Source organism: Drosophila innubila (assembly GCF_004354385.1).
Source record: "Drosophila innubila isolate TH190305 chromosome 2L unlocalized genomic scaffold, UK_Dinn_1.0 4_B_2L, whole genome shotgun sequence".
In the NCBI taxonomy this organism is placed as follows: domain Eukaryota; kingdom Metazoa; phylum Arthropoda; class Insecta; order Diptera; family Drosophilidae; genus Drosophila; species Drosophila innubila.
Window position 1 is genome coordinate 12386407 of NW_022995372.1, and position 12889 is coordinate 12399295.

At 33.6% G+C, this 12889-nt stretch overlaps 2 protein-coding genes across 2 annotated transcripts; both read right to left on the reverse strand.

Annotated features, from left to right (window-relative positions):
• Window positions 1-6505: 6505 nt before the first annotated feature.
• On the reverse strand, window positions 6506-7860 carry LOC117780385 (lipase 1). The gene is made up of 3 exons (XM_034616897.1): window positions 7756-7860; window positions 7144-7686; window positions 6506-7072 (listed from the first exon to the last, which is right to left on the reverse strand). The coding sequence occupies exons 1-3, from the start codon at window positions 7855-7857 to the stop codon at window positions 6524-6526; spliced, it is 1194 nt and encodes a 397-aa protein (XP_034472788.1). The 5' UTR covers window positions 7858-7860; the 3' UTR covers window positions 6506-6523.
• A 2195-nt stretch (window positions 7861-10055) lies between these two features.
• LOC117780384 (lipase 1-like) lies at window positions 10056-11523 on the reverse strand. The gene is made up of 3 exons (XM_034616896.1): window positions 11340-11523; window positions 10725-11267; window positions 10056-10653 (listed from the first exon to the last, which is right to left on the reverse strand). Exons 1-3 carry the CDS (start codon window positions 11469-11471, stop codon window positions 10105-10107), a joined length of 1224 nt encoding a protein of 407 aa, XP_034472787.1. The 5' UTR covers window positions 11472-11523; the 3' UTR covers window positions 10056-10104.
• Window positions 11524-12889: the final 1366 nt, after the last annotated feature.

A 12889-nucleotide genomic window follows, 5' to 3' on the forward strand; every position in this document is an offset into this window, starting at 1 on the left:
GGATGCATGCATATAATAAAAACTCCTTTTGTGGCCCCAGGCGAAGAGTTGTTGCTCCAATGATGTTGCTCCTGCTTCATGGTTGTTGCTGATGTTGTTGTCTGCGTGGCGGGCAGGATAACATCGCCAAATGAGATTAGGAAGGACATTCGCGTATTTAACACACACCCACACACACAGGGAAAGAGAGAGAGAGAAAGAGAAAGAGAGAAAGCCAGTCGTGCTGTGGGATATCCTGGCTGCCTGTTATGTCGAGTTCAACCACAGGCGGTCCAAATTGGGAAGCTTCAACTGGGCAACTGGTCACATCCAAAGCTTCGCATCACTGGGCCGCTGTGGCTGGTGGAAAGGATTCGAAAGAAGGTGGGGCACAAAGGGAAGAATGTCTGCTAATATTGGGCCCCCAAGTTTAGCGCCTCTGTTGTCATTGCAGGAAGTTGCAACAGTTTGAGGCACTGTAATTGCTTTTTTGTTTGTCGCTGCGAGCGAGTTGTGGCTTCGCCAGATATCACAACACTTTCGGGGTTGACTGCAGAAATTTTTAATTAGATTTTTTGATTTTTTTTTTCATGTAATTTTCGTAAAAGTTCTTTTTTTTGTGTTCCTACTCCTTCCGCTTTCCACCTCCTGAGGTTTATTTTTGTATTTTAGCAAATGACACTCGCGTTAAATGGGGATTTTCTTTTTTTCATTTTGGTTTCGGGTATTGGTTGGGATTTTTCAAAGAGGTAATATGCTGCTAAAGTGGAAGTTATGATCCATGACAAATTTCTCGGTGTTTATTTGGCTGAGTTTCTTTTTCTAGCAAACTCTAAAGTTAATTCCTTTTTGTGGTTAACGATAAGCTTCGTTGGACGAATTCATAAATTTAGAAAGTAAATGCAGCAAGTTTTACCGGGACTAAAAGTACTTGTAAACTAAGAAGAAAAGCGAGGAGCAATTAATGCTTTTTAGATTATTTAAGATGTTTACTTATCTCCAGTCCGGTTACTTATTTTTAGACTTTTTTTATCAAAATGCACTGAGTTGCAGTTGAATTAACTTATTATTTTCAAGTAGTCAACCGCAGTCTAAGCTTCAATTGTACCTTGTGCTAAAATTTCACACGAGATTATATTTCTTCTATTATTTAAAAATTTATAAAAGGCTCTCAACAGTATTGATGATTATAATTTTAAGCCTATGCTAAAAAGTATGCTATATTATTTGTTACAAAGTTTAAGGGAAAAGTATTCATAGACATTTGGTGCATATTTTTTTTTTTAAATGATATAAAATTCACTACAATTTTCATAATATTTCTTTGGTTTTTTACACTGCTAAAAGCTTATCCAAGTGACATTTTGTTATACGTTGTACGCTTACTTTTTTTTTAATTACAAATTACAAATAATATATTGAAATTTTGAAATAACATTAAGTAAAATTTGAATAAATTATTTCATCACTATCCAGCATTATAACAGTTACCTAAGGATCTCACAAACAAGTACTTGAAAAGCCAAACATAATTAAAGAGCAACAACCATTCCTCTGTGCTATAAATTCTGAGATGTCTAAAAGGTAATTGAAAATTTGCAGCAGTTTCTGTGAAGGAGGAGGGAATAAGAGAAGAGGGAAGAAAGAGCAGCCAAAGCAACTACAGTGCATCAATTATAAATGCACTCGATAACTTATTGCCAAGTATTAACTCGGCTTTCAGGCACATCAACAGCAGCCACAAGTACAACCAGCTAGAAGAGGTATTACACACACACACACACACACAGTTGGTTAAGTATTTGCTGTGTGTATTTATACAAAAATTATTTTCGTTTATTTAGCCAAGAGAGTTTGCCCAACAAACTGTAGGTAAGTTTCTTGCCAAGTTTCTGTATACTCTAAAAGTTCGGGTATTATAGACTTGTCCGAGAGTATGGAAGGTAATAACAGGAGGTTAAAGTAATTTTATAAAATCAATGTAAGCTTACCTTTCTCTTTTATACTCATTATTTATCATGACTATATAGGTATGACTCTTCTTTTTCAACCCATTTACACATTAATATTTATTTTAGCAATACTTAGTATTGAGAGTATAGAGTATAGAATCTTTGTCGTTCTTAAGTCAAAATCTTCCGCTTCTTCTTTCTTGTGTATTTTTTTGTTTCAATTTTACAGTTTTTATGTTTACACATACTTTTGTGTTTGTGTGTGAGAGAGTGTGTATCTGAGTGTTGGTGTTAAGCACTTCCGCTTGGCTGCTTCTCTGACATGCGTTCCACATTGCCAGCTGTCGTGCCACAACATGAGCCAACGCTTGCCCCCAACTGCAGCTTCCTAGCACCTATTGGCTTCTGACAGGTTTTGCAACCCAGCCGGAATCCCCTCAATTTCGCCTCAATAGCCCCATGCAATGCACACACTTACACACACCACAGCATAAACTTGGTTTGATTTTTCATTAAGTTTTTCATTCTTTTTTTTTTTTTTCGTATCGTTAGAAAAAATTATTTTCAATTAGCAGTCAGCATGACGTCCTTGCACAGGAGCCAAGGCATATGTAGGGAAGAGTGCTCGTTGTACTCTGAGCAAATTCCATTGCACTATTCAGCGTTTGCTCATTTTCTTTTCGAGTTTTCTTGTATTCTTTTGGTCCTTAGTGGGAATGCGGGAAAAATTATTCAACAGCAGTAAATTATAAAATTCTTGAAATACAAACATTATTCAAATAATATTCATAACCATAAGTCACTGATATGTAACTCATTCTCCCACTTCGTATTCACCGAGTTTTAAAATACAAATATCTACATTATTTTAAAAGATATTATTTTAAAATTCGGTGAGCTCGCTGGCCATTTTTCTCATTTTTCTTGGGTAACATAAGCAAAAACTTTTTATTTTTTATATCAGTGGATCAACGCATCTTTTCTTTTATTTTCCTCGTTAAAAAATGAATAAAATTATTTCGAAAGCCACCGCAAATTATGAATGTAACAAAATAGCAGTTGAGTTGAAACTCTGTACACAACCTCAGAATAATTTTGGACTCGAGTGCATGGGGAGAAAAAAGCTGAGCGTAATTAAATGTTTTTGAGGTCTGGCCATATGAGATGTTGAGTATTTGGTTGCATCCATTGCAGAGATCCAACCAAACTACCAAAGGGCCAAAACAATGGAAAATACACGCAACGCACTTTGGGGAATGGCCACAGAATGAAACCAGTTGCAATTATGAAATTTTAGACATTTTGATGTACTAAAACTCTGTGAAGTCAGCAGATGTTACATCCCCACGAACTTGGCCAACCAACCCCTCAAGCTATAGTTTTACAAATGATTCCCAAAAATGGTTGTGGCCAACAGAATAAGAGACAAGAGTGCTTGTTGATATGGGAATAGTTGTAAGGGATACGTCGCTTAAATGCTAGGAATGGGCATTGTTTAGAGGGTGTTTTGTAGTCGAGCTTTAATTAAATTGCTTGTAAATCAAATTATGATATCGGATATTTTATTTAAAAATTTGTTAAAGAGCGGTATGCAGATCAATGAAATGTTTGCGCAATATTAAAGTCAAGAATATTTCGAAAAATATTTTGAACAATTATTTAAATACTGCTTTCTCTTAGTAATAGTCAGTTTGATATGTGGAGTTATTAAAATCGATTTACTATACTTATTCGCAAAAATGTTATTTTGAAATCTTTCTTCGTTGATTCGAGGAAAGTTTTCGAAAAGTTTCCTTTATCAATTTGTCGGTCAATTGATTTTTATTTACCAACATATTTATTTAAATTCTTCGTTGCTCTTCGCTCTTTAGTTTCTTTAAATTTCATAACTACTCAGCCTAAAAGTATGCAATATAAACGAGCTATTTTTCAAAACAAAGAACATTCCAGATTCTTCTTCCCATTGTTGTTGCTGTTGATGTTGTTTTTGTGCTTGGCACTGCCAAAACAATGTGAGAAGCAGAAACCTTAACCCCATACGCTTACCAACACTTCACTTAAACCACAACAAAACAAACAAGAATGAAGAAAATCTAAACAAGTTTCCCATTTCTCATTCAAATGCAAATCCGAAGGCAAATCTTCAAATGACTTCGATTGGTTATGCTGTTGGTTTCTCGTTTGGAAAGCGGCTTTTGTTTGAACATGAAATCCTGGTTAAAATTGTGCATGCAATCGGATTTCGCTGTTATCACTTGCTCCGCTGTCCTGGCTCCATATCTTTGCCAACACTCCAGATCGAAAACAGAGAACTGTGTTCAGACCAAACATGTAAATGCCCACAAAACAATGGCGACCGAAGCATTTTAACGAATTTATTTCACAACAGAATTGAGGCATGTTTAAGTTGCACTTGAGCTTTGCTTGTGGCCTCTCCCAAAAAACTTATGAGCTGAGGGGAATAAGAGAGGAGTTTCAAAGGCAGATTTCGAACAACACCCAATTTCCGCTTGGTCAAGTGACATGATTGATGTGTCAATGCCTTAGGCCATATACTGATGTTGCCTCTAAGACTCTGACTCTGGCGCAACCACAAGAACAACATCATAAACAGGAGAGTGTGGCATGTTGTGCTCAAATGACATTGAAATCAAGTAGCCGACATGTTGCATTTTTAGGGTAAATAAAGAAAGAAAAATATGCTCCTTAGAAACATTTCATAAATTATAATTTTAATATGTTTAGAATTAAGGAAACTCTGTGTAAGAAATTAATATAACAAATAAAAAAAAGGGTAACAAATCAAAAAAGCAAACACGTTTCAGTCCATTCTTTTTTATATTTTTAATTGTTATATTAAAAATTCGAAGTTATTTTAAGAAAAATCCTTTAAAAAAAACCGATGTAAGAATATAGATTGATAAAACCCTGTACATTTGTAGTCCAGTGTCTTCAAATAATATCTAAAGTCTTATTTATAAACCAACTACCAAAATGTGTTACGTTGTTACTAGAAAAAACAATTATAGCTAAGATTGGAGCACAATCGAGTGCCATTGTATGGTTTCTGTGAACAAATTGTGTACTGCAAATGATTAAGTTTTCATTTATAAAATGACACTTTTATTTTCTTGTGGTTTCCTGGCACACACACACTCAAACACACGCTTGTCAATGGATATATTGTGTGTGATATTTTTTGGCAGATTTTTTGGTTCTTTTTCCCCTTTCTTTCCCAGGACCGGAATCAGCCGGACTGTCATTGCCAGCATGCAAAGCATTTAAATAAAATGAACTTGCAATAAATTTTGCACAGAGAATACTTTGCCACATGCATGAGGGGACATAGTCGTACTTTTGGCTAGCCACAGGCTCTTGTCTGATTTAAATATTTAATCTGATTTTCCATTTCAATGCCTTGGCTGCCTTGGAAAATTACAATAATTTTGCATATTGCACAGACTTTTATTTATATTTTATATATATTTGATTTTACTTATATACATGTGTGTGTGTACAATATTTTAAGTGGCTCGCTAGGCACTTGACCAATCTATTTTCTGTTTTGGCCATTTTAATTGCACTTGGCGACTTGCAACATTTTGGCCACAAATTGAAATTGAGTTAACATAATGTTTTTGTATTCTGGCAAAAGAAGTTTAAAAGCTTCCCTCTGCAGCTTAAATATACAAAATACTATTAATAATATAGTTTGAATAAACCCATTGCATTTTGTGGTATTAAGTAAAATACGAGTAATATTTATTTACAATTATTTTAAACTGTAGATAATAACTATTATTATTGGTACTTTTCACATTATGTTTTTATTGTAATGTATTTAACGCAGATTATGTAAGTAGACTATAAGTTTAGGTATTGGGTTAACAAATAATTATTTTTGAATTTTTATTATTTTAAAAAATATTTTATTCGCGAATTGGTTTTACATTTTGAACTAATTTAATATTTTTTTTAAGAAATAACATTTTGATGATTATTTAAATAATTTGAAGGGTTCGGTTCATGATCCGGTTAAGGCTGCTTAACCGAACCTCGTAGAACCGGTTCGGTTCAGAACCGGTTTGCAGCCTTGACTTATTTTTTTACTTATTTATTTGTATACCTATATTACAGATAAATGTAAAATCTATGTTTATATATTTATATTTATATATCTCAAATGTTTGTACAAATTGTTGTTACATTTAAAAAATTTTAAATTTTATATGTCCTTTTTTTTTTAGGCCCGTTACTTAATAAATAAGTAATTTTTAATTTTGCTTTTGTCTACATATAATTAATTAACCATCCATGGAGTTTTTATTGAAAACGCCATGTATATTTTCATAATTAATATGTCTGCGGTTATCACTATTATTTATTATTCTAAGCTTCTAATAAATAACTTAAGTAATATTTTAGCTTTCCTTTAATATTCTAGTTTTACCTTTCAACTTTTTATCTTTCAATACTACATCTACTTTCTATCATTCTTTATTCAATATGGATTTCTTCTACTTAAAATTGTGTACTATTTTAGTATCACTAATGTATAATTTCTTAAGTAAAAGTTATTCGTTATATTACTGCTAAAGTTCCCCCTTGTCCACCTTTTCCATTACTCTAAACATGCTGTCATATAACAGTTTTTTTACATCGATTGCAACCGTAAAGTCCAAGTGATTAAATTTCTTATAAGCCAAAAGCTCATCGTGTACGACATTTGGCAATTGTTTTCTCAAGCGTTGCACGTCCTTAAAGGATGTCAATTGATCATTTTCACTATAATACAAAGCCACTTTACAGTTAATGTTGCCCACCTTGTAGGCTGGAGGATTACGAGTGCCATATTTTCTTAAGTTAACTATGGGATTATCATAATCATATTTAAAGAAGCCACCTCGTTCAAGCAATTGGGAATAATGTTCAATGGACTTGATAGAAGATCCAGCCGCGTAATGTTTGGAAAACAATGGAGTGAGAGTCTGATTGAACTGTGAACTATCCATGCCCATTACTAGCATTAAAAAATAAGCGCACGTGTTTGGAAAAGCAAAGCTACAAACTTGATAATACAAACGGTTCCAAACATCTCTTTCCGGTGGAAACTCGTAAATGCCCAAGAGTTTAGCCAGATTCTGCAAGAGTAGAAAAAAATAGGAATAAAGTTCAAAAATCTGTGCTCATGTTTTTTTATACTTGGACTTACTAATAGGCTTCTTGCAAAGGGCTTGATAAGTTGAATAATAGGTGCATTAAGATTGTCAAAATACGCCACAGGAGCGAGAGCCTGCAATAGTTTGACCTTCTTCATGTACTCAGGTCTTTCGGATCCCATGACAAAGACCGAGGTCGTGCCCTGGGAGTGACCGACATAATGCACCTGCTTGTAACCCTTACTACGATCGAGCATATAGTCAATGGTGGCCGGTATATCATAAACGCCGATCTCATGAAATGAAAAGTCCCAGAACTGACGCATCAACGGATGATACTTGCGATGTTTTCGGGAATAACGATTGCCGCGAGTATTTAACATCCAAACATCATAGCCACGATCACTAAGCAGATAGGCCAGACCACAGCAGGGACCAGTAAGGACCCAGGTGGCGGAACTATCCTCCAGTCCATGCACCAACAGCACAGGCTGTGCCCCCGGTTTGGGTATGCGATGAGCTGTCAGTCGAAAACCATCCTTGGTCTCAACCTTATGCTCCTCTGCCTTATAGCCGTATTTTCTAATCAGACCAATCTACAAATAGAAATATAGAGTATATAAATAAATTATATAAATAATATATTTATGGTATACTCAACTCACTGTTGTCAGTTGCGCATCTTCAAGGATGCATGGATCATATTGTACTATATTTGAGAGCACGAGATTTGTATGCAGCCACAGTGCGATGAGAATGCAATACATTCCACTCATATTATTAGTATTTAATAAATACAGCACTTCTATGAATAAATAATAAATTTAAAAAAAAATAAATACGAGAATTAATTGGCTAGTTGCACGATCAAGTTCAATGCCAGAAATATTTTACTACGAAAGTGTATCTAACCTAATGATAACCAGATTGCTAATTCCAATAAAACTAGTTGCACATCACCTTCGGAAAGTAAAAGTAAATAGTGTGCTCTACACGAATAGCAGATACTCTGTAAACACCCTAATAAGTCAGTTATTAAGCTTAACAAGAGTCAAATCACGATATAAAATATTTTTTCGAGTGTGCATTATATCAAAAATATTACAATCTGTACCTGCGTCCGAATTTCTTAGTTTTTTTTTTTTAAATAAAATGTTTTTATTAAATAATTATCAACGAAATTTAGTTTAAATCATATTCCACAAATCATATCAAAAATTAAAATTAAAAAAGATTATGAATGGAACTGGAAATTATTTCTATTTTAAAAGTAGTATGTTATACACAAATTTTTTTAGCTATTTAATATTTATAGCATAAATACACACACACTAAAGTCACGCCAAAAATAATATGCGCCTCGTTGCTGCAAGCGAAATGTTTGCGGATGAATATAAGTCCGATAAATTAAATTTTGCATTATTATTGAAACAACGCTTTTTAGTTCCGCTTTTGTTGAAAATGTTGTACTTATTGCTTAAGAAATTATCCTTAATGAATTCATTTGCTTTGCTTATCCATTATACAAATATTTTCTATTCATTTTCAATATTTTCTATATAATTTCCTGAGTAAACCTATTACAAGTAATTTTAGCTAGTTATCCGGATAGAACTGCTCCCGACGATCGATCCGTTGCCACTGAACTGTTAACTAAGCTAAGTGGTTGACATAAGTAGCCAATAACTGAAATCTCTCACAATGCTTATTAGCTAGATCTGGAGACCAATGCCAGATGGGGAACACACGCAATTGCAATTTATATTTTAAATAATGCAAAATATAACCATGTATAAAAACAACAACAGCAGAAATGTTAGTTTTAATCACCCGATGCAATGTCAAGCAACTTAGTTACAATGTTTATCACACTGGAAGCAATTTCTTAAATACAACAACTTAAAAGATATTGTAATTATTACAGACAATTTATGGGGATATTCAGCTAAAGTGGACTTTTACATGAACTGTTAAAGTATACAAAGTCCTCACAATTAAAACAAAATAAATTAAAAAATATATGAAAAACTCGACGCTTACTTGATCATATAAATTTAAACTTATCGGTTTGACATTATTTATCTGAATATTAATGTCGTGGGAATGAATAATCTGAGAAATGTTCTCTCATTTAATGTGTTAGATATTTAATATTCTTTCATTGGATGGAGTAAATAATACTTCTAACAACATGACCAAAATAAGTCGTAAATATTTTCAGTTATAAATTTTTAAATTGTTCTGTACCATGATATTAAATAACTACAGAAAATACAAAATATTAAATCAAAAATTATTTCCCCTAATTTTGAAGATGATGGTTCAGTAATAAGTAAAGCCATTAATTTAAATGTTTTTACCTTAACAAAATCTGAATCAGTTTCGAGACCTTAGATTCTAGATTATTTCGTAAGCATCGACGCCCCAAACAAAGCTCGTGCTTATTTGATTAATATCCAACACTTTGGTCAGTTCTTACGTAAGCTGATGGATAGATTTTGGAAGAATATGTATTCATTCGACAAATTATATTTGGGAGGAAGTATCTTTTTGTAGCGTAATAGACTCTGTGGCAATCCATAATCGAATTGACTGAAGGTGCAAACTCATGTCCCTTTGGTTTTGTAAGTTATCATGGAAATCATGGAAATCAATGGAGATTTGACGTGATTAAAAAAGATCATTGGTACCAGGGCCTGCCCAAAAATATTATATTTTCCATAAACTCGGGTATCTCACTGCCCATAACCCAAAAATTCCTATTTCATGAAAAGAGAAATCCCAAAACTCCATCTGATTAGAATTTATAACTTTGTGCTTTCTGCTAATGTGTATTTCCCATCCAGACATCAAGATCCCCCACATTAAAAAAAATAACCTGAGGGAATGAAAGACATTATGAGGAAAAACCAACCGTAGTTCGATTAACAAACCAAAGTAACGGGAAAATTTATAAAAAATTATGTATGCTATTTTAATTATATTTATTTTTAAGCTATATTTTTATTTTACTGCTAAAGTTCCCCCTTGTCCACCTTTTCCATTACTCTAAACATGCTGTCATATAACAATTTTTTTGCATCGATTGCAAAAGTAAAGTCCAAGTGATTAAATTTCTTATAAGCCAAAAGCTCATCGTGTACGACATTTGGCAATTGTTTTCTCAAGCGTTGCACATCCTTAAAGGATGTCAATTGATCATTTTCACTATAATACAAAGCCACTTTACAGTTGATATTGCCCACCTTGTAGGCTGGAGGATTACGGGTGCCATACTTTTTAATGTTAACTTTGGGATTACCAAAATCATATTTAAAGAAGCCACCTCGCTCAATCAATTGGGTATAGTGCTCAATGGATTTGACAGAAGATCCAGCCACAAAATGCTTGGAAAACAATGGAATGAGTGTCTGATTGAACTGTGAATAATCCTGGCCCATTACTAGCATTAAAAAGTTAGTACACGTGTTCGGAAAAGCAAAACTACAGAGTTTATAATACAAACGGCTCCAAACTTCTCTTTCCGGTGGAAACTCATAAATGCCAAAGAGTTTAATCATGCTCTGCAAGAATAGTATTAAGTAGGAATAACGTTGAATAATCTGTGCACAGGTTTTATGATACTTGAACTTACTAATAGGCTTCTTGCAAAGGGCTTGATAAGTTGAATAAAAGGTGCATTAAGATTGTCAAAATACGCCACAGGAGCGAGAGCCTGCAATAGTTTGACCTTCTTCATGTACTCGGGTCTTTCGGATCCCATGACAAAGACCGAGGTCGTGCCCTGGGAGTGACCGACATAATGCACCTGCTTGTAACCCTTACTACGATCGAGCATATAGTCAATGGTGGCCGGTATATCATAAACGCCGATCTCATGAAATGAAAAGTCCCAGAACTGACGCATCAACGGATGATACTTGCGATGTTTTCGGGAATAACGATTGCCGCGAGTATTTAACATCCAAACATCATAGCCACGATCACTAAGCAGATAGGCCAGACCACAGCAGGGACCAGTAAGGACCCAGGTGGCGGAACTATCCTCCAGTCCATGCACCAACAGCACAGGCTGTGCCCCCGGTTTGGGTATGCGATGAGCTGTCAGTCGAAAACCATCCTTGGTCTCAACCTTATGCTCCTCTGCCTTATAGCCGTATTTTCTAATCAGACCAATCTACAAATATAAATATAAAATATATAAATAATAATAATAATAATAATAAATTTTTGGTAATACTCAACTTACTGTTGTCAGTTGCGCATCTTCAAGGATGCTTGGATCATATTTTAAAATACTTGAGAGCACGAGATTTGTATGCAGCCACAGTGCGATGAGAAAGCGAAATATTTTACTCATATTATTAGTATTTATCTTCATAAAATGCTTATAAACGAAATTTATTTCGAATCATATTACAAAAATCATTTCCGAAATCTACGAATTGCGGCTAAGAATGGATCAAGAAATTACTTATGCCTCGTATATGCCTCGTTCCTGAACGCGAAATGTTTGCAATAAATAAATGTCCCATGAGTTATATTTTGCCATTAGATGCATTATTATTTAAACAACGCTTTTTAGTTCCGCTTTTGTTGTAAACGATGTACTAACTGTTTAAGAAATTATCCTTATCGAATTAGTTTGCTTTGCTTATCCAATATTGTAACTATTACAAGTAACTATAGTTACTAGTTACTAGTAATCCTGTTAGAACTGCGCCCGACGATCGATCCGTTGCCAACGAACTGTATGTAGCCAATAGCGTAATATTATATCGAGTAGCAAAATAAAAATCTAATAGGTTAACAGAAATTTTAAAGATTCAAAATTTTAATTCCTTGTATCGTAATTAGTATAAAACGGCACTTTAAACTTCATTCTGAAGCCTTTCATTTTCTTGTAAAAATTCATTTCAAAATTTAGAAATAGTTTGACTTGTAAAGTTGCTAGGTCAGAGGCATACAAACGGAATGTCATTTTGATCATGATTCTGCCTCTTAATTCATTATGTATCCAAATTTTGTTCTATTAGAAAATTTTATTATTTTTCGACTATCGTAGCCATGGTTCTATGCTGATGGTAAGGGTCCCCCCTTTGATATTTTGAAAATTCAAAATTTTAAATCTCAAGCTTTTACTTTTAATCAACTGCTAATATCGTAAATAGTATAAAAAACCACAATTTAAACTTAATTCTGAGGACTTTCATTTTCTTGTAATAAATTATGTCAAAAATATATTTTGACTTGTAAAGTTGCTAGTACAAAGGTGTGACCAACTTCGAACTATCATAACTTTGGCAAAACTGTACCGATTTTAAATCGGAATGTCATTCTAATAATGGTTTCGCCTCTATATTTATTCTGTATCCAAATTTTGTTTATTTAGAAAACTTTTTTATTTTCGACTATCAAAAATTCAAAATTTTAAATCTCAAGGGTTTACTTTTAATCAACTCCTTATATCGTAATTAGTATATAACGACTCTATGAACTTGATTCTGAGAAAATATTTTGACTTGTAAAGTTGCTAGGTCATAAGCAACTTCGAACTGTCATAACTTAACTGTACCGACATTCAAGCGGGATGTCATTTTGATTAACATTTTATTAAATTTGTTCAAAAAATTGTCATTGTCTGGATCTAGATATTTACTTCGATGTCATAATAATTATAAAACGATACCATATCATTTTAAAAGGTTTCAAAAGGTACCGGTACTGATACCAAAACCTAAAGATGAAAACTGAAATAGAACCTTTTCCCGATATAGTTGTTTCGTAACGTACCGGAAC